The sequence below is a fragment of the Serinus canaria genome, chromosome 18 (assembly GCF_022539315.1).
Source record: "Serinus canaria isolate serCan28SL12 chromosome 18, serCan2020, whole genome shotgun sequence".
NCBI classification, from domain to species: Eukaryota; Metazoa; Chordata; class Aves; order Passeriformes; family Fringillidae; genus Serinus; species Serinus canaria.
In genome coordinates this window covers 8,294,287-8,316,103 of record NC_066331.1, presented here as the reverse complement: position 1 = coordinate 8,316,103, position 21,817 = coordinate 8,294,287, and the positions used below count along the sequence as shown (strand labels likewise).

Here is a 21,817-nt window from a genome sequence, read left to right as displayed (position 1 = left end):
CAAGACAGGCCCAGTGATGTCAAGGTGTCAGATGGCAATAGCATTAAAGTCCATGTGTGTTTAACCTTTGGAACTCATATATGAAAAGTGAAACACTGGTTCTTCCTTTCCAGCTGGAAGCCCCCTGTGTCACAGAGCTCTCATGGAGATAGGAAGTAGATGTGAATTCCCTGATCTCTTGTGCCAGGACTGAAATAATTTCCTCTGAGAACAACATCCACATCACAAATCCACCTTGTTATAAATGGCTGAATTAAGGGCAGAAGAGTTACATGCAAAGCCTGACTCATAAAGGAAGGATACTGAAGGAGGTAACTTTCTACTTTTATTTTCTTTTCCCTCTACCCTGACCATCTGTGTGTATTCTTCTCTGGTTTTGCACAGGGCAGTAGACTGTAGCATGTGAACAGTCTGTTTCAGCCTCATGAGATCTTGCAAACTTCTCCTCTGCTGTCTGTGATGCTGTCATTGCCTTCTACTGCTCCTGCTTAGTTCTGCAGACTTTAATTTCCACTGGCAGGTTTTTTTGGTGCTGCTGAGCAGCACATTTGGCTTTTTGCTAGCCTGCAGCAGGACACCTGCAAGGGAGCAGGGGTGTCAAAACTCCTGGGTTTTGTGTTGGGAGAAATGGTTTAACAACTTATTTCACACTGAACTCCTGGGGTGTAGCTTTGGCCTCTGAGCTGTTGCTGGGAGGTCTGTAGTGCTGGGACTAGGACTGAACATCAGGGACAGCAGGATTAAAACTCTGGATGGAGTCTGAGCTGGTTTTCCTGGTTTGCTGTTTGAGCAGTGCTCCCTCCCTCAGCGAGCAATCTGCTCCCTAGATTGTACCAGATGTGCCTGGGAAAGATGTCTCCTACCATGTTTTTGTTGCCTTTTGGGTTTTGTTATTCTCTGGGCAACACCTGGATTTAAATTCCTCAGAGAGCATATGAGCTGCCCTGAGATACCAAGGAAAACATCAGGAAAGTCATTCATTGCCTTTTGATTTTCCAGTTGTGCTCTTTGCTTTAGGGCTATACCACAACTGTTAGTGTCTGCATCAGTGGACATGCTCTGCAATTCCTTTGGTTCCCTTTTGAGACAGGAATGCCCAAATCCATAGAATCTGCATCCTACAGATGGACACATGAATGTGAACAAGTTGCTTGGCTTCTAGAAAGAAGGTGGCTGAGGAGGCAGTGGAGTACCTGTCAGGCACACTGGCCTAGGAGCAGGTAGGAGCACCTAGTAACTATCCTGGTGGCAGCTTTCCCCTCTGAATCCCAAAGCTGTTTTTGCTTTAGCAAAGGATAAACTGGAATGCAGGAAGGGCAGGATGCTCTAGATCTCATCTGGGAGCTGGGATGTGCTGCTGGGTGACCTTGGCTTTTAGGCTTGCATGCCTCTTGGGTGTTGCAGGCTCACAAAAAGGACATACAACCAGAGGTAAATATAGAAATTTCCCATTCTACCAACACTTCACTGTCCAATACATGGTCCCAGGGGAACTAGTAGCTGGTTACTTCCAGGGTCTGAACTGGTGGAAAGGAATAAGACTAAAATATGTGGCCTGGGAGCCAGCAGAGCTGCTGCTGCTCTTCCTCTTCTGAGTCATGTTCTTTGTCTAATGAAAAACAAATGGGGAAAGCTTGACAGCTCAAAGCTGATTTTGCTCTGCTTGAGTATTTCTCCTTGCAAAAGGGAGACCCCATCCTGCTGCTGCAGGCAGCTCAGTGTTTGCTTGGCCTCTGGCAGGGCAGGGATGTGCAGAAAAGCAGTGATTTTTAGCTGGCAGAAGGTGAGTGCATGCCTTTGTGCTGGGGTTGAAAGGACTGCAGCACTGTTTTCTCAGACCTTTGAATCTTTTGGTGAGATCCAGTCCCCCACAGGAGCCAGATGATGGGGTTTTAAAAACAAATCTGAAGTTGGGGTATCAGTCATTCAGAGCTGCCCCATCCTGTCTCACATTGTAGAGGCCTCTGCTTTGGAGAGCTGAAAGGATTTGCTCTGCTGTTTCTCCCATTCAGCTGCTTGTAACTCACTTCAAGCTGGAAATGCTTTTGATGATGGTCCCAAATGTGCAACCCCAACTTTCCCAGAGATTGAAAAATTACCTCTAGGCCATTTTTGTGTGAGACATCACTACATCAGCAGTTTTTATGAGCTGGGCCAGGTCATGGCAGCAAGACACTTGTATTTGGATTTTTCCTGTATTAGCTGGCTGGGGTTCAGCTGTGTTGTGGCTGCATCTATCACATCCAGTCAGGGGACAGTGGTAAAGCAAAGAGAACAAGACATTCTCTGCACTAAACCTTGTCTGTGCAGTTCAGAATACAACAAATAGATGAAGGAGGATGAGGCTGGTTGCAAATACTCCTCAGTAGTGACTTTTCCAAGGAGAGCTCAGATGAGGCTATTGACAGTCACAGGCTCTAAGGAAAAGTTGAGAGATTGAATTTTCTTTTTGTCAGAGCGAGCAGACTCATAGAAGTAGGAACAAGGCTGGGCTTGGAAATAAAATCACAGAACTGAGTGGGGAGTGTTGGAAAGGGGCGAGTCAGGATGGCCCAGACACAGTTCCTGGTGCTGGGCATGAGGAAAGAGCTCTGTCCTCACAATCAGATGATGTGGCAATGACCCAGGCTGTAAATCTCCCCTGCAGCCATAAACTCAAAGATAAACTTGTGCTTATGTTGCAACAGAAAGAAAACACTGAGAAAAAAAAACAACTGGAGTGAGTGAAGAGGAAGAGAAAATTAATTGTTTTTTTTCTGGAGCTCCTTGGCCCGAGGGAGTCAGAGGGCTGGGCTGGGACCCCCCAGTGGTGCCATTTATCAGCAGCTTGGTGCCACCTCTGCCTGGCATGGCGTCAGTTCTGGCCCTGGCCTTGGACTTCTGAGCCCATGGGTAGGCTGCTCTCTGTCTGTGTGTCTGTCCATGAGTCTGTCTGACTGCACTGCAGGATGGCTGCTTTGGGCTCTGGTGCATAAACCCTTGTGGACTTGCTGGCTGTAGGGCAAATCTGCAAGTAGGAGCAGATTGTCCCAAAGGGCATTAGGCCCCTCTACACATCCCTGTGTCTTAGGACAAGATGGCCAGGGAATTATCAAATTTATTTAAGATGATTTTGAAAGAAGCTCTGTGTGTCCTTTACAGGCTGCTCAGAGGACTCTTTTTAAAGTCTTAAGATCACACACAGAGAATTCACAGAATCACAGAATCACTGGGTTGGAAGAGACCTTCAAGATCATTGAGTCCAACCCAGCCCCAACACCTCAACTAAACCCTGGCACCCAGTGCCACATCCAGGCTTTGTTAAACACACCCAGGGATGGGGACTCCACCACCTCCCTGGGTACTTTATCACCCTTTCTGTAAAAAAATTTTCCTCATATCCAGCCCTTGGCACAGCTTAAGACTGTAGATGATTAGTTCATGCATGACAAGGCATGTCATTGTGTAGTTATAAAGAAGAGTGCTGGCAGCTGAAAAATTTAATACAAGACCAATTTTTCAACTGAGGAGGTGTTTTACAGCCCACTGTGTATCTCAGTATGCCATAAGATGTTAAACCACAGCTATTTAAGGGTTAGGGGAAAGGGCAGGGAAATGATCCATTAAAACTTATAAATTTATGTCACCACTGAAGAACATTTTTAAGAACATCAAGCTGTTACTTTAAAGGAAACTTAGACAAGGGTTAGACATTTTTCTGTCAGTCAGAAATCCTGGGTACCATGTCTGCCACACACTGGGGATCCCTGGCAGGGGGGGCTGGGGGAGGATGCAGTGTGCTCTGCCTATCCATGAGATACTGCTGAGAATTTCAGACTTTCTGTGCTGACAGGCACTGACCCCCAGGAGAACACAGCATTGACCTGAGGCCATGGAGAAGCTTCCAAAATGGAATGACAGAACTGGGATTGTGGGTGTGGAGTTTGAATAGAAATGTGTGATATCACAGGGTGGAAAACCTGGAGTTTAAGGGTTGAGAATATGGTAATACACACACACACACACACACACACACACACACACATATATATATATATATATATATATATATATATATATATATAAGGCAAGATGGAGGTTTTAGGGCAGAGGCTGGTCCTTCTTCTTTACCTTCTTCTCCACCTTCTTCTCCATAGGTTTGGGTGGTTTTGTGTAATTGGATAAAAAAGTGATCATTGTGGGCCATGGCTGGTTAGTTATTGGGTTAAAAGTAAAAATAATTGAGGTGTCATTTCTTAATTGGACAGTTTATCCTTGTAGAGAGAGAGGGGGCTCCATTTTTAGTTTGTTAAAGTGAAGAGCTGTAGAACTCAGGGTTTGTGAGACTGTAACATAGTTAAGAACTAATAAACATCTGAGTGCAAACAAGAAATTCCTTCCTGGCAGAAAGAAGAAAAAACTCAACAGCTACCCTAGAAAGTTTGTAATTATCCAGCATCCATTTGCAGAAAGCAGTTTCCTCCACTTGTCTTTGGGTCATGGTCAGCTGATTTTTGATCTGAAGGGAAAGGGGATGGGGTAGAAAGCAGAAAAGCCTGAGCCAAAACCTCTAGAAATGTTAGAAAGGAGGCAGCACCTGGAGTAAAGCTCAGGGTGGGTGGGGGGGAGTAGATGTGAGAATGTACTGGGGAGAGATGTTAATTCAGCTCTGAGTGTGATCATTACCTGGGGTCTCAACAATTCTGTCTTTGATGCCCTGAGCCTGGCACAGGAGTGTAATGGCAGCCAAATGTCCTGGTGTTGGCTGGAGCTTCTCTCTAAGAGCCCTGAACTCTGCAGCCAAATTGCTGCTCTAGTGATGCAGAAACCTCAGGGAACAGCACTGGTGCATCTGGGAAAACCATGCCTGACAAAAGGTTCCTTGTGTGAGCAGCTGTTGGGTGGTACACAGGTATTTGACTGGGGAATTATCTGATCAGTTGAATTATAAAAATCACTTTTGTGATACTGCCTTCACTGCCATCAAAATTTATGGCCTTAGTTATATTTCAGCCATAAATTACTCCATGCACTTGGTTAGCAAGGAAGTCCCTCGCAAACATGAAAATGGAAGTTCTGCAGGTAAGTGAGATTTGGAAAGCAAATACTACATAACTTGTTTGCTTTGTCTCATGGGCTCAAACACCTGGTAATTCAGGAGAATAGAAACTTCCTTCTGTCTTCTTTAGCTGTAGGGAAACAAAGATTTGTTATGGTCACCACGGGGGTTTTTTCAAGGATAATCAAAGAAAAAGTGGGTCCCATCCTGGATTTAATTTACTGCTTTCTCTTTGATGTTCCTTCTTCTCTTTTCTTAAAGAAACAGTTGTAATAGCTGGCCATGGTATTATGCAGTAAGTAAACAACTTATTCTGATAAATTGTTTTAGTTTCCTATCACAGAAGGCTTTGAATCTTGAACAGTGATGGGACTGCTTTGTCCAAAATACTGTTGGTTTGCAGAATAGTCTGAGTTGGAAGGGTCTCTTAAGTGAATAGCTCATTTGGGATCAAACCCAAAACTTTAGCATTATTAGCACCTGCTCTGACAACTCAGGTTGTGTCTCTGCAAAACCAGAGGTGTTTTGGATCTTTGCTTCTGTATTCTGATCTCTGGGATGCTGCTGGGTACTGACTGTGCCATAGCTCTCAAAACCAGCTCCTTTGGACATGCACAGGGGGTGCACAAATGCTTGGAAAAGGGGGCTGCTTCTCCTAAAAAGGCATCAAAGCATTTTGAGGTCAGAGGGTCACAACAGCAGATGCAGTTCTGGTTTGGCACTCTTGGAAGAGAGTGTTCTAGGAAATGCCTGCCTTTTAGAGGAAGCTAATTCCCAGCTTTTGCTGAGGGTTTTGGAGCATTGCCACAGCCACTGGAGCTGTCAATGTGTACTTCCTGCAAGACAATTGTTGGTTGCATTCCATACAGTAATTTTCCAAACTCTGATATTGGAGTTTGGAAAAACAAAAACAAGACTCAGCCATGGAAGGAAGAGAGGTGCATTATTCACACTTGCTGTCTCCCCAGACAAGATTATTGTTTAGGGTGATTCAGCCAATATCTGCAGCTCTAAACAGGTCAACAATGAAATGGACCAGAAGCACAAATACTGCATGATCTCATCTTGAGGGAGAGCAGCTTCTTGGCAGGCTTCAAAATAACTCTCCCACCACTTAAAACAAATCATAAGAGAGGATGCCTAATACTTGGGAAGGTGATTGAATCATCCTGCAGTGACTGATTGGGCAGCTACACAGCTGCTGGGCCTGGCACAAGCTCCTGCTCTGTGTGCCACAGCACAGGCCCTGTGGGCAGCTGCTGGTTGGGCCTTGTTGCCTTGTGATGTTCAAAATCACCTTAATTTGCTCCATCTATCCATCCATGCAACCATGAGTCCCTATCCATCCATCCATCCATCCATCATCCATCCATCCATCCATCCATCCATCCATCCATCCATCCATCCATCCATCCATCCATCCATCCATCCATCCATCCATCCATGAGTTCCTATCCATCCATCCCTGTCCATCCATCCATCCATCCATCCATCCATCCGTCCGTCCGTCCATCCGTCCATCCATCCATCCATCCATCCATCCATCCATCCATCCATCCATCCATCCATCCATCCATCCATCCATCCATCCATCCATCCATCCATCCATCCATCCATCCATCCATCCATCCATCCATCCATCCATCCATCCATCCAGTTGTGCTGTCAGGTAGTTTTGCTGAGGAAGTGTTATGGTATGAAGCTGATGCTGGCTCATCCAGCACCCTGTGAATTTCTGGAGCAGGGGACAGCACCTGGGGGACATCAGACCATTTCCATGTTCATCAGAAGGAAAGCTGGTGCAATGTTTGTGCCCTGGCAATGGGGTCCTGCCCAGCACAGCTGCCCTGCAGCCCTGGGAACTATTGAGGCTGAGGATTCCAGACCTACAGGGAGCCTACAAGGGGCATGGAGAGGGACCTTTTACAAGCACAGTGACAGGGCAAGGGAGAATGACTTCAGACTGTGGAGTAGCTTTGGATGAGAGATTAGGAGGAAGTTGTTTTGCTCTGAGGATGGTGAGGCCTCAAGTTTCCCAAAGAAGCTGTGGCTTCCCCATCCCTGGAAGTGTCCAAGGCCAGGCTGGAATGGGATTCTGGACAACCTGGTCTGTTGGAAGGTGTCCCTACAGGGTGGGACTAGATCTTTAATGACACCTCTAAGTTCCCTTCCACCCCAGTTCTGTGATTCCATGATTTACCCTGTGCCCAGAGGATGAGGGCATCCCTGAGCTGTGCTCCCCCATGGCACACTGAAGTGTGTCCCCTTGGGACACTCTGCTCCTGTAGCAGAGGAGGCTCACCCCTGTGGCTTCATCTCTCTTACTGACCATGGCCTTGAAGTCAAAGAAGTTTGGTCAAAGTTGGACTTCATAATTTTGGAACCTTATTGATTTAAGGTTCCAAAACCTTTTCCAACCTTAATGATTCCATGATTCTAAGCAAAAGATCAAAATTGTCTACAGTCCACCTATCCTTGGGGTTAAGTTAATCTCTTCTCATTCCTGCCCTTGGTTGCTCCTCTGCCTCCAGGAAGAGGAGATTTCCTCATAAGGTGTCCATGGGGGCTTAGCACAAGCTCTTTCTGCCTGAAACAACTTGGGTAGCTGCTGATTTCTTCTGCAGTAATTTACAGGTGCCAAGACAAGATACATGGTTTCCCCCAGTAACTTCTCTTCTCACTCTCCTGAGCAAAGCTGAATATGTATGCTCAGATTCATAGGGTAACTTTTTAACCAACATCAGAAAACAGCCTTATCTTTTCTCCTGGTGCCTGACTGGTGAATGACTTGGCAATAAAAGAACATTCTGTGACCCTACAAAGGCTGTCATAAACCATTGGGGTTACCCTTTTTATGTTCCTGCCATAAATTACCTCATGCTCTATTTTCCTAACGTACCAGATTAGCAGGGGCATTCCTCACCACCATGAAAGTGGAGATAAGTGAGATTTGGAAGCCAAAATCAAGGACAAAGCACACTGAGACCAACAGTCTAATGGGACAAAAACTGTTAATGCTGAGACCTGGGAAAGATCTCTGTGCTGCCTTATCACTTTCAATTTCCCATGAAATAAGATATACAAGATGTTACAGTTCCTTGAAACAAAAAGGAATAGAAGCCCAAAACACTTGTAATCATGAATATAGCTAAGAAAAACTGAGGTTTTCCTATATTCATAGTATTTGACTTTCATATCTTCTGGTTCATTTGTCATGTTGAGTTTCTGGGTAAAATTCTGGTTAAAGTTAACATATTCTGGACTGATAATTCTGGATTCAGCTAGACTAGAAGGGATTTTGTAATGTCAGGATGGATCAAAATATAAATTCCTTGGTCATAGGAGAAAGTTCTTGTTGGAGGTTGTCTCTTTTGGAAGTCGAAATGAAGTCTTGTTCAGGAGTGGTGTTTGTGGGATTATTGCAATATAAATACAATTTAATTAACAAGAAGGCAAAGGTCCTTACTGAAGACATTAATTACTAATAATTTTTTCTATTTATCATACAGTTTATAGTCAAAGGATGCAGTGCAAATTCCATACAAACTAAAACTTCTCCAATAAGTTTTTGGGTAAAGATGACCTCTTCCTGATAATTCTAAATTTTCTAAATTAGGCAGCATATGTTACCCCTGAATTTCTGCCCTATGCTTGCAGAAAGCAGATGTTTGAGGAACTTGGTATCACTCAGACTGAAAACTGAAAATGGAAAAATCACATTATGGCAGAGCCAGAGAAACTCAGTGTTGCATTTCTGAGGAAGAGGTGAATCTGAAACAACTCTTGTGTGGTTTGGTATTACCAAATCCTGTTCTTGGAGACTAACCCTTTCTGTGAAAATGAATCAAGACAAAAGAAAAATTAAAATTTTGAGTCATATTCCCAGGATATTGCTATCTTCAGTGGTGCCAGCTTGCACTAGAACAGCTGCTATTTAGGTTGGCTGGGTTTGAGTGAAGGGCTCACTCCTGTTAGCAATTCCTCAAACCAAGCAATCTTCTGGGAGCCTCAAAACCCCCCAAAATGTGGTTTTTTTGCTACATTTCATAACTGCAGCTCGTTTCCTTGTGGTAATTCTCATCTCATGTTACAACACACTGAGGCAGTCCTGGCTGAGCAGCCCAGCCCAGCCCAGCCGGTGGCACCCAGTGAGACTCTGCTGCCAGGGGCTGTTTCAGGGTGTGAATTCAGAGCCAGGTGACATTGGGGGCTGGTTGGGATTAGCACAATGTGTTTGTCTGGAGCATGACCCTGCTGGGAAGTCACTGCCAGACTGTGCTGAGTGCCGGGGCAGGGCACTGGAAGGAAAAATACTGCAGAGCTGGGGTTAGTGCAAGAGTGACCACATCACCTTGTGGTGGTCATGGTAATGATTACCCAGCTCTTGAGTCACCTTTGCCAATATTCCACTTCTCTAGAGAGATAGAAACCTTATCTGTATGCTGGAGGTGTTCCTTCTGGGGCAGGGCAGGGTAAGAAGGGCACAGGTAACAGGGAAACAAGGAGTTTTGTTGTGGGTTTTGCTGTTGGCTTGTTTGGTTTTGGCTGTGTTTTTTGTAGCGGTGGTTTGGGTTTCTCTTTGAGGAAATGTCTCCAGTTCAATGTCCTGAACCTGAAACATGAAAGTAAAATGATTGATGGACAAATGTCCCAGCTTTGGAGCATTTTTTTAACACACAGCTGCTGTCCTGAGCTGGGACTGTGAGAGCAAAGCCCAAACTCACTGGAGGGGCAGTGTGGGTGTGCAGTACAGGGGTTAAATCGAAGGCTGGTCAGTTCTGTGTGATGACTACTAAATAAATCCCTGAAACTGAGTTTTCTAAGGGTCAGCCTCCACATCTTCCACTATAAGGGCACGGGTGCTGCAGTGCTCAGCATAAACCAAGCACGTGAATCCTTCCAGAAACACTCCTTTTCTCCGAGAGCAAAATTTACAAGCAGAAACTCCTTGTCTGGACTTTTGGGCTGTGGATCATGTGATAAAAATATGGACAAAGTGCAATAAAAGGACAGCATGATGAAAGAATGGACTGTGGACTGGGAGAAAGCATTGGTATCATTAGATCCTGCAGTTACAGCATTTCCAGCAAGTTCCAGCAACTCCTGCACTCAGAGCAGCACAGACTTACCTGGTTTGCATTGCTCTGTGATGCTGCTAACCTGTACTTCTGAAGTGAAAGTGAAAATGCAGTTTCTTACAATAAAAAAGAAGTTGTATTTAAAGAGGAGGAGCCAATGAAGTGGCTTTTCCTCTGAGATCCCATTGACTTCTGCCTTTGCTCTGGAAGAGGAGCTGAATGAATTGGGATCTGGAAAGGCTGCACAGGCACTTGGAGAAGGGAAGAGGCATGAAGGCTTCTTTGGACACAAACAGCTTCTGAGGTACTGTCTTCTTCCTCTTTCCACCCTGCTCTCTTACAAATTCCTGCTTTCTTATTTTGAAGTAGACATTCAGAAACTGGCACTGAAATGTCTGTGGCAGGAGGGAAATTCTCAGTGTGCTGCACATTTTCTGCATAGGGAAGAACATGCATTGCTGGTGCTGGTGATCTTTGTGACTAAATAATACCACATCTGTAGTCCAGACTGGGAACTTCCAGAGAGCTCTGTGTGAACTCACACTGATTGTGGGAATGCAGAAACCCAAAAGCTTCCTCTTGGTGCATTTATATAAAAGTGTGAGTGACCTCAGAAATAAGTATTAACAACATTTTCATGTTCATGTAATTTCTGAATATTTTTTTCCATATCCATTAACCTTCTTTTTTTCCCTCATAGCTCCTTAGCATGTCTTGCTAATATCTTCTTTTTCAAAAGTTCCATCCTGGCATGTTTGCAAATAAGGGAGAATTTATTAGAAGGGTTGCAGGAGAAATCCCTGCAGCTCTTCTTTTCAAGGAGCTGATTGTGCATTTCCCCAAGTCCAGCCTGACGAATGAACAATCCAGCCTGGCAGCTCTGAATTCAGAATGAAACAAGACAGAACCAAAATACAAAACATTAGTGGTTTTAAAATAGAAGAAGTTAAACCAGTGAAGCACTTCATTCTACTTAATGTACTGCAGGCAGTGAAAAAAACCATTACCAATGTTTTATAATGCTGTGGAAAATTTTTTTCAGAGCAGGTAGAGGAAAGCAAAAGTGTGATTTACACTTAGGATTTTTTGCAGAGATTTCTCAGCTCAGCCTCAAAGTCCTGCTGGTTGCTCTCTCTGCTTATTGGAACTGTGGGTAGAAACTGAAGTCATACACTCACTCAGGAAAGAGCTGCTCCATCTCCTCACATGATTTTGTACTGTTTTGTTTCTTTATCCTTATTGCAAAGCCTTGTTGATAGTGGAATACAACAGACCAATAAGGGAAACGAGATAAGGAAAGTGATATCAAAATTCTCTCATGTAAATACTTCTCCTCCTTTTCTGGGAAAGAACTTAGAGTAGAGAATAAAATCTGTAGGATCTTCTCAAGTTCCTTGAGTTTTATTCTGTTGCTGCCTTACTTCCTTTAATAGTACTATTTTCTCCAAACTGACTGCAACTTAAGCCTTCTCCACGGGACCCTTGGGGTGCCACATAAATATTTTAGAAATGATGGTGTCTTGTTCCACCAACCTGGTTCTGACCATAAAACCCACGGACTGAATTGCTCCTGAAGCTCTAGAGCCCAGAGGATGTGGCTGGAAGAGGGAAGAGGGGTGAGAAAATGCAGTTTATACAGCTGGGTTTTGTGTCCAGTCTATGACTGTGCTTAATGGTTGTTTGGAGAGGGGATGTTAACCCTGCTAGAGGATGTTAACATGTGAACCCTGGGGCAGCAGCTCTGCTCTGCTGGCTCCTGGGGGTGTTGAGGGGACTCTCCTTTGGTCACTTTGGTCCCACTGAACTGTGCAGAAAACCTGAGGACACAAACTGGAGAGGCAGTGACTTGTGCTGGAGTAGGAGAAAACATGGGTCAGAGTGTGCCAGGTCATCAGATTTTAACTTTGAGAGAGAACTTTTGTTCTGCTGAAAGGGATGTAATTGCATTGGAGACTGAATTTCGTCCTTCTTTTGGCAAACACGTGAGTTATTTATTGACTTGTGTTTGTTATGACACTACGGGGACAAGGAAAAGCCTGAGAGTTTCAGGTAGTGACGTTCCCTCAAAGAGATCCTGTCAAAAACAAAACCAAAGGACCTTGTTAGGGCTCTGCAGATTTCCTGTCAAATCCTTTCTCCTGCAGGTGATCTCAGGTGGGTCAGGTCTGCCCTGGGGGGAAGCTGAGTGGGAGTGGCTGGTGTTTCCTGAAGGAACTCCACCTCTCTCTGTTTGTTCCTTTATTCACCTACCTCTTGCTCCTGATCCGCTTTTAGGGTCTGGCTTTACTTTGTTGCAGCTCTGTAGAAAACCTCAGAAGCTGTGATTAGTGAAAGTTTGTATTACTTTGAAAAAGAAAGGGAAACAGGCAAAAAAAACCGGATGGAAAATATCTGTCCGAAGACTGTGTTTCACTTTAGATTTGAGTGTTTTATTGAAGTAAGCTTAAAACTAATTCAGGAGCTGGCCAAGACAGCTGGAGAGACTCCAGATTTTAGGACAGATCAGTTGGGGCAAACAGAGATTTGGTGGATGGTGCTTTGGCTGTTGAAACTGAAGAGAAGAGGGGGAGAAGGAGGGAATATCACCTGAGAGAAGAGGAAGGGACATGCCCTTGATCAGAATGAGGAGAGGGGCAAGACACAAGAGAGGACCAAATAAATGAGGATACAAGATACAGACCTCATGCTGAAAACTACTGGGGAAAACCCAACTCTTAACCTCTGGGCAAATAACTCTGCCAGATGTGCTGCAGCTGTTCTGTGCAGCAAACATGCCCTGGGGTATAAATCCTCTGGAGACATTTAAAAGACAGGAAGAGGTGGCACTTAGGGACACGATCTAAGTGATTTGGCAGCGTCCTGTTAACAGCTGGACTCCAGGGTCTTTTCCAAACCTATGATTCTGTGATTCCAAGATTGATGTCAGTCCCTTGGAACTCTGCTCATCTGCAGGGTAGGAGGGTCAGGCATTGCTATCTGTGCTTTGCAAAGCAGGAAAGGGAATAGAGGAATGCGTGAAATATGAAGGATCAGTAAAAAAGAATTAAAAAGAAAGGATGATTTTTTTATGGATGGGAAGAGGAAGATGAATTTTTTATGTAAGAGAAGAGATTGTTGTTAATACTTGGTGGGGCCAGGGAAATCCCTGCAGGACTGTCCAGGTGAGCAGGAGCTCTGTGCATGAAGTGCAGAGATGGTGGTGGAAGAGGATGGATCACTCCTTGGAGGGTGCAGTGCCAGGGGTCCAGCTCTGTCCAGCATTTCCTGGATTTGCATCCTGCTCAGGGTTGTTGGGGACCTGAGGGGTCCCAGGTTTTATTCCACAGGAAATTTTGCAGCTGGTCTCGAGGACGAGTTCAGCACCTGCTGGAAGCTGCAAGGACATGTCCTTGGGTTGTTTTTCTCCTGGCTCACCTGTTTCTGGGAAATGGGGTTGAGCTCTCAGCAGATCTAGATCACCACAGACCATAAGAGATAAGCATTTATTAACTTCTGTTGAATGTATAATTAGGAATTAACATATAACTAATTTGGACATTTCCTCAAGGTTCTTCTCAGGTAGTGGCAGCAAAAAAGTTGTTTTAATGAAAGCTTTAGATGAAAAGCTCCTAGGAACAAAGCAGTTTATGTTTTCCAGAGCTAGTCTGGTGAGGAAAGTTTGGTGAATTTTCTATAATTTTTTTCTTATTTGGCAAGTATTTTACTAAAACATTCATCACAAAGTCATGTTATTTAAATAAAAACTAACTTCTGACTAAATCCAAGGATGTTTTGAAAAGAAATGCCAAGTTATTGTTTGTTTGTTCATTTGACTTGAACAAATATTTCCCAAGATATCTCCTAAATTAAAAATACAATTCAATTTGACAGTAAATATTTAAACTCAGGCCAAATGAAACATTCATTCAGCATAATCCATCTTCCTTAGTTATCTGGTGGGTTTTGGAAAACTTGAGCAAACTTAGGAACTTGGAAACTCAGCTGTGGAAAATGTGGCAGTAAATCAAGCTGTTACTTGCTGCTCCTGCTGAGGGGTGTGAGCAGGGTCACTGCCTGGAGGAGGACGTGGACACGGAGCCTCCTGCCCGGCAGGCTCAGGAGGGATTTCCCTCTCCCTGCAGAAGGACCTCGTGTCTCCTGCTGCTGTGGATGAGCCAGAGCTGGGAAGGGCTGTGAGTCTGGCCCTGGCAGAGTGCAGCAGCAGCTGTGTGAGCAGTGTGAGGGTTCCTCTGCCTTGCCCCCATCCCGTGACCTGGGCTGGAAGCTGCTGTCTGGCATTTGGTCTGTGAGCTCTTATCTTTTTGTCTGGGCAAAGAGAGCAGAGACACTGTGTGTAAGCACTGCCTTTAATTCCCCACAGGGAGAAGCCTGAGGGAAGAGCCTGCCCTGGCACTGTGGAGGATCTGGGAGAGCTCCAGCCCTGCTGGAGCTGAGCCCCCCGGGCAGCCCCATGGACTCTCCCCACCTCCTGCACTTGGGATTCCTGCTCCTGGCTCTTGCTGCTCCCCCTCCAAGTGAGTCTCTGTGTTTGACCTCAGTGCTTTTCCCTGCTCTTCCATAGCTCAAAACCTCTGAGCTGTTAGGATCAATTCAGCTGTGCCTAGTTAAAACCAAGACCACAAAACCTCTAAGGTGAGAAGAGAAATTAAAGAGGTGAAGGTTGATGTGTTTGACCTGCCCCAATCCCCTCTTTGGGAGGGGTGACAGTTTGTGTCTGTCTGATGTCAGATGAGGTGAGTCCTCTCCCAAAGGACTGACCCTTTCCTGGGAGGGTCTGAGGGAGGAAACCTGGGACACTGCACCCAGGGTGGGCAGTGGGGCAGCTCAGCTCTGAGCTTCAGTGGTCCTGGGATCTGGCAGTGTATTGGAGGGATACCTGGTGGGATTGTGCCAAGGAGTTTGGGAAGGAAAGAGGTCAAGAACAGAGGAGCTCAGAGGAGAAACATCTTTCAACTCACCTCCCACGCTGCCAGCTTCCCAGTTAAAAACAGTGGAAGTAGTGGGGGAATTCCATCATGTTTCTACCCCAAAAGTTATCCTGGTAACTGGCCCCAATACTGTGTAAAATTTGCCCACTGGCAGACAGTGTTTCCAAAGCCATGACTAAGCTTGTCCACCAAGACCCATCTTGTTCTCTAACAGTAAACATCCAGGGAGAAAACTGATAGAAATTCTTTGGGTTTTTTTCTGATTTAGGTATTGCCATGTCCAATGTTGACCCTACTAAGGGGACACAAGGCAGCACAACTATGGCAGTCTACTACTGTAAGGACTATGAAAGCTGCAAATGCAAGAATGGGAAAATCAATTTTGAAAACTTTACAAAAATCGCTGAAATAAAAAACAAGATAAATACTATTCCAGATGTAACAGTTGAGTTGGTGACCAACAAATCACATATCACTGTTTGCTTTGAGCAAGCAAATTCCCATCTTGAAGGAATTTATGGCATCTTCTCGGATGAAACTGATCCACCAAAACTCTGGTGTGGCATCCTGAATTCTGGAGGTATGCTTGCTGGGAACCTGGTTATTAACTGATGGAAAACATATTTCTGGGAGGAAACTGAACTGTTTTCTATGTGGGCAGACAGCAAGGCTTATGAATGAATAAACTGGAATGACTGGGTTTCTTCTGTAAGAAAAAGTCATAAAGTAATTCACAAAAGTAAATTCAGTTCTTTCAGGTCAAACACTGCTTAAAACTACACTGAGAGAGATTCAGATAAACACATGTTACTGTGATTTATAAAAATACATTTTTATTTTAGGGTTTTTTGGCAACAGCCATTCCCATGATGAAATTGTGTGCCACGTTGCAATGTGTGAATCCCACCTGCTTCAGCCAGAACACACCCAGAGCCAGGTCCAGCCTCAAGAGCTACTCTGTGCTGCTCTTCTGTCCAATTCAATAAACACCCAGGAGCATCTTTCCAGCTTCCTCACAAAACTGCCAAAACCAGGAATTCAAACACCTGTCAGTATATGAAGCAAGTGGCTCCACGAGGGCAAAACTTCATGGTGGCTCAGGTTACAGGGCTTTTATTTAGCCTGATCATTCCTCCTGTATTTAATTTCTGGCCACCATAAACCATTTCTTTCCTGTATTTATGCTCACCACTGCAAAATATCTGCATGCTGTCACTACAGTGTAAAACTTTGGTGACACTGAAAGATTCACAGTGAAATGTGGAAATTGCTGTAGACAGAGATGCCTGTATCCCCTCAGAGGGGAAGGGGTGGATGTGCAGGTGAAGGCAGGAGGGAGTTTTCCAGATTCTCTTTGAAGAAGAATAAACTCTACAATGGCACAGTGGGATGAAGGGTTGGTAGGAGATGCACTCCAGAGTTTTAGAGATTTACTCAGCTACTACTAGAGATTTACAACAAGCTACTTGCTTCCTCTTCTTTGGTTCCTGTGGGTCAAAGGCTGCTGCAAAATTTCTTAATAGGTTTTTATTGCATAAAGGTAATTATAAGCTTTTTACAGATGTTTTGTTATTTTTAACTGCATGTTAAAACTTTCTTACCTTCTTCAAATATTTCCATTCTTGATTCCCAGAACAACTCATCAGCTTTGGTGAAAGGAATTCTAATGACAGTGGTTGATTTGGACTGCTAGGGAATGAAACATCTCCAGCTCATAGCAATCATAGCAATCTCCAACATTTTGTGCAACATGATCCACTTTTTTAATCTATTAATCTATCCAACATCTTTAGCTCTTCACTGAAGATCTTCTATATGATCCATATTTATCATCAAAACTTTTTTACCTTTCATCTTTCTCAGAAAATGGAGGAGGTACCATCAGTCCTGAGGACAAGAATGTTTGCTGTGAAGCAGAGGCAGATGCCTGGCAGCACACCCCCAAACTGAAGTGCTACATTCAAAAGCCACGTCCAAAACACACTGCACTGCCAGTTGCCATTGCTGGTGAGGGAATTCTAGGTTAATCTCTTCCTGTGTTTGCCTTTTGCTTTGAGAGGGGTTTGTCCAGACAGCTTGATGTGAACAGAGTTTATGTGGGCAGGGAGATGTCCTGTACATTCATAACTTGGATCCACACATATTGCAGCCAACCAGTCTCAGAGACTTTGCCTTGGCTAATGGACATGGCCAGTCCTGGACAGAGGTGTCCACAGGCTCAGGTTCCTGTAATTACACAGTGGCAGACTATTTTTTAGTAATTACTATCTTTTAGTAATTAGTAACCTGTAATTACAGGGGTGCTGAGGGAAGGGGGCACATGGTGGGTATGCAACAAGTTCCCAAGGATTGACCTTATCTGTAAGTGCTAAATGAGGACATTTTTCAACTAAAGGTAACATTTAATTATTCAAATTTCTTTCATGGTAGAAACCCCTGTCATATTTTTAAGGTCATGGACAAAAAGGTTTTTAAAAACCAGTCAAAGTGGATTTCCTTATTTGAACACTTCATCAAGGATGGGTCTTGCCATTTCTTGTTGGTTATTTCAGATAAGATTAATGTTCAGAAGTATCTGTTGTGGTGGGGTGACAAGAATTTCCTTTGAATTTTGATAAAGTGAGCCTTATGCCAGGTACCTTCTGTAAAATATGATAAGCCAGAGGCTCTTTGATCTCTAATTCATCAGTTCCTTCTCTCTTTATCAGATGGGGCCTGCTCCTTTGTCTGGTGCTTACGAGGCAGCTCATGGCTTAGCACTCCTGCTTGCTTCACTTGGATGCTCTGTTTTCTTCTACTCTGCAGGTAATCCTGAATTTCTCACCAGCAAAAAGAACAGCCTTGGCATCTTATTGGCATTCCTGTTTGTTGGGGTTTGCACAGGATGGGGCACCATGTTTTACTTCTTGCGGCTGCGGCGTCACCAAGGTACAGTCTGACAAATTGTGTGTTGCCTGTGGATCCCACACCTGGAAGTGGGAAAAGCATAAAGGGTTTTCCTCCTGGATCTCATCTCCATTGTGTTGTTCCTGCAGTTCTTAATGATGTTCACTGGGCTGACAGCTGGGATGAGCTCTCCTGCCGTGGCTGCCGTGACAGTGCCCATCCCGTGGCTTTGCTGTGAAAAATAAGCACAGAAGGAATTTCCTCACTGCTTCCTCCTGAAACAAGGGGGAAGCACTGGCAGGGCCAAGGAATCACAGGGCTCAGCCCTCCCTCCTTGGAGCAGTCCCAGACTGCAGCATTGCAGTGCAGCTTCCCTGGCAGGGATGTGTCCCAGCCAGGAGATCTGGCCTTCCCTCTCCCTGCCCTGCTCACTCCAGAGCCAGCTGTAATTTAAGAACAAATAATTCCCTAAATTAATCCAAGAGGGAGGTTTGTTTTGCAAACCAATATGAAAGGAGAAAGGTGGGATGGGCTCTGTGGACATTTCTTGAACCTGCCATAATGCCTTTTCCCCTCCATCCTGTGTCCACCTGGCTCCAGGGATTTTGGCACCTTGTGTATGCCTGAGGCTGGGCATCCTCTCAGTTACTGAACTACTGTATCCCCTGATGATGACTGTTTATTTCTGAGAACCAAAGAATTAAATTTCCAAGTCTGAATTTGTTTCAGGAGCACAAAACCAGTCTCACTGTTGTTACATCAATAGATTAATGGATATACTGATGTGAGGGGTAAAAAATTTACCAGTACTGACTGCCCTGAGGTCCTGCCCTGGGGTGCAATGTCCAGTGATGACTCAGGTCTGTCCTAGAGCCCCTCTAAGGCAGAAGTTGATGGGTCACAGCACCAGGGCAGGGTCACAGCAGAGCCTTGAAGCTGCCCCCTTGGTGGAGAAAGGAGTGACCCAGTAGCAGATGCGAGAGGGGAGGTGCCTGGAGGACTTCATAAATTCAGTTATTTTGTTTATAATTCTAACTGGAATCTACCAGTTTCTTTGGTGGCCTCACAGATTTTTTTTTAATTCTGCAGCTTCTAGGCAAGACAGACAGGCTTCTGACAGAGAAAAGCTCACACATCCTTGATAACCATCTACAAGGGAGAAAACCTCTCTGCCAGCAGCATCCTCCTCCTCTCTCACGATGTTCAGCAACCAGATGAACACAGACTGATTTTCCATGGGAACTCCTGCCCTTGTGTTTCCAAATAATCCTGTTTTCACCAAGGTACTTTCACCACATCCACACCTTCCCCAAGCACTGACTCTTGTTCAGCTCCAGGCCTTTGGAGCAGCACAGGCAGCACCAGGAGCCCCCATCCTCTCCTTGGCTTGGCAGCACACAGCAGGCACCCCAGGGTGTGTGGCTGACTCAGCAGCACTAAAACCAGCTGAATTCTCTCTGTAACAAAGTGGGAACAGCTCTGAAATGCTTCCCATGCCCTCTGCATGGCTGTCCCTTGGTAATGCCACAGCAGCACCCAGGTGTCTGTATTTGAATTCTCAGGCCAACTCTGCATCTGCCAAAGCCTTTTGCACCACAAGGTGGCTGATAGGTTGAACTGGAATAGTTTGGAAAAGATATTTGATTTTGCCCCCACCTGCAGGCTGAGGACACGTCTGAGTGTTTCTGCAGGGCTGGGTGGGAGGCTGTGTCCAGCTCCCTCAGGAATGGCATTGGGTCACAGAGGCCTTGGCCTCCCCAGGCTGAGCAGAGCTCTGGTATCAATCTTCTGACAAATTAGGCAAGTTTAGATAGCATGAGATGAGTACAGCCCCTCAGGAATCCCTCTGGATACTTGGTATCCTTAAATCATTCCCCATTCCCACCTGATTTGAATAAATCCTCAGCTTTTGCATTGGATCTAATTTACTATCAGGACTGTTGAGCAAAAATCAGTGGCAGCACAAGGGGAGAAGCGAATTCCTAAAGCAATGTGAGTGTTTGTTGAATCACTGTCCTTTTGCCACACAGCTAAACACAAGCACACACACAGTTCTTGGATCATTTCTGCTTGCTTTGATTGACTGAATTTTGTTTGTTGCTTGTTTTTTCCTCAATGTGTCTTAACCATCCAGTCAGTAGCAGAGTGAACCTTGCCAACAAACTTTGTTGTGCTGGTGCTTTATATCAAATCTGGATTTTACTGATCCCCTTGCTGGTGATGTTTTAGAGATCTACAAAAATTTGAACAGCTGCTTCCCATTTGATCCCTCTGTTCCTTGCTATTCATTGTACAAATGCTTCTTGTTCAGTTTCTTTGGTTATTGGGGTCATTGGAGAGCTTTAAGGGTCTCATTATACATTTGTATACCTTTGTTTCTCACTGGATTTACACCTTCTGCAATCATCTTTCAGAGAATCTGTATTATCCAGTTCTTTGATGTCATTAAATACTTCTTAAAAAAAAAAAAAAAGTGTATTTTCTTCTATTCTCTACCACTTTTCCTTACCTTTGCATTCCTGATTTAGATCTGACACCAGCTCCAGTTACCAGGCTGAGTTTACTGCAGCTTGTATTTTGAGAACTAATAGGATTTTCCTGGGAATCTACAGAGAGAACTACATTTGCTGTGTGAGTGACAGCAGCCACTTTGCCATGGCCTTTGAAGCTTGGGAAGGTGCTGAGCTGCTCAGGTCACTGGGCATGAAAGGCACTACAGGTGCCAGAGCAGCCAAGAAATGACACATCCAGCATAGGGACATTGAGGTCCAGTCTCACAGAGCAGTTCTGTAGGTGGAGGAGTTGGTTTTGAAACCTTCTTTGATATGATCAGACCGAGAGGAACTCTGATGTTACAATTTCAATTGCAATTCTTATTTTTGGGTGAAGTGAGTGAATGGTCAAGAGGACATCTATCAGTGCTTGGGAGGGAGACTCCATCAGCATAACTTGCTTAATGCTTCAGAAAATGAACTTTTAATTGCTGGGCAACTCTTTTTTCTCAGTGGTCCTTTTGGCAAAGCTGTGGAGTCAGTAAATAACCATCACTGTTTCCATGAAATACTTGGGTTCTTGTGCAGCAACTTCAAAGGTTCCTGCTGAGTTCCTCACAGCTGCCAAGGGACTGCTCTTGCTCAGAGCAGCAAAGATGCAGAAAGCTCTGCCAGCACCAGCACAGGCACTTCCAGTTTCCATAAGGAGATCCCTGAGATGGGAGTGCAGCAGTGCATGCACAGGGCTCCCTCCTTGTCCTGCAAAGGTAGGGGTTCAGCTCACAAACAGGGGGTGCAGTGCATTTCCTTTCCCCAGGTTCTGGCTGTTCTTTGAGACCACTTGCAGTGAAGAATCAGGACCAGCAGATGATGCCCCAGAGAAAAAGGGTTGGTGTGGATTCACGGGGGCAAAGGGCTGTGATTCCTGCATGGAGTGCTGTGTGCTGAGGTCCCTTGGGCTGGGCTTGTGTGACTCCTGCCACTGTCACAGCCCTCTGTGCCTGCTGGGACAGGGAGTGGCACTCCCTTATCTGCAATGTCAGGATATCTGGTGCCATGCACTCAGAGATACACCGTGCACTGGGCTTTGGTTGCTTTATCACCTGATTGACCTGAAGGCTGCCCTGTAGACAGATTTTCCTTGTCTAACAGCAAAGTGATTTTCCAGGAGGAATCCCAGGCTGTTTCAGATGGCAGGGAAGGGTGAGCTCAGCAGCTCAGCCCAGCCAGCAGCAGTCCATGAGATGTCTGCTCCCACAGGCTGTTTTCAGTCCCTGTGAATCTGCAGCAGTCCCAACAGGCTGAGACTGGCACAGGTTTGTTTGGAACAGAAGCTCCCTGTGAAATCCCTGCTAAAAAGGCTGTGCTGAGAGCCAGGGTGGAAGAGGGCAGGGT

At 45.0% G+C, this 21,817-nt stretch overlaps 1 protein-coding gene and 1 long non-coding RNA gene across 5 annotated transcripts in view; both read left to right on the top strand.

Moving 5' to 3' along the window:
- The window catches only part of LOC127060241 (uncharacterized), a 181,822-nt gene that overhangs the window by 149,719 nt on the left and 10,286 nt on the right, over positions 1 to 21,817 (top strand). The gene's annotated exons all lie outside the window — the stretch shown is intronic.
- Positions 104 to 20,403, top strand: LOC108962686 (uncharacterized). 4 transcript variants are annotated; one of them, XM_030233402.2, is made up of 6 exons: positions 104 to 311; positions 14,477 to 14,630; positions 15,313 to 15,624; positions 16,908 to 17,051; positions 17,850 to 17,972; positions 19,020 to 20,403. In XM_030233402.2, exons 2-6 carry the CDS (start codon positions 14,567 to 14,569, stop codon positions 19,070 to 19,072), a joined length of 696 nt encoding a protein of 231 aa, XP_030089262.1. In that variant the 5' UTR covers positions 104 to 311; positions 14,477 to 14,566; the 3' UTR covers positions 19,073 to 20,403. The 4 variants fall into 4 exon arrangements, with proteins under 4 accessions (XP_030089262.1, XP_050837238.1, XP_018774694.2 ...); XM_050981281.1 differs by lacking the exons at positions 104 to 311; positions 17,850 to 17,972 and adding exons at positions 10,058 to 10,420; positions 17,753 to 17,849; XM_018919149.3 differs by lacking the exon at positions 104 to 311 and adding an exon at positions 10,061 to 10,420.

Bases quoted from the DNA above. Each gene is read 5' to 3' on its own strand.
- LOC108962686 (XM_030233402.2), top strand. From the start codon at position 14,567: ATGGACTCTCCCCACCTCCTGCACTTGGGATTCCTGCTCCTGGCTCTT. The intron at 14,631-15,312 runs GTGAGTCTCTGT...TTTCTGATTTAG, and splicing joins TCTTGCTGCTCCCCCTCCAA to GTATTGCCATGTCCAATGTT. The intron at 17,973-19,019 runs GTACAGTCTGAC...TTAATTCTGCAG, and splicing joins GCGGCTGCGGCGTCACCAAG to CTTCTAGGCAAGACAGACAG.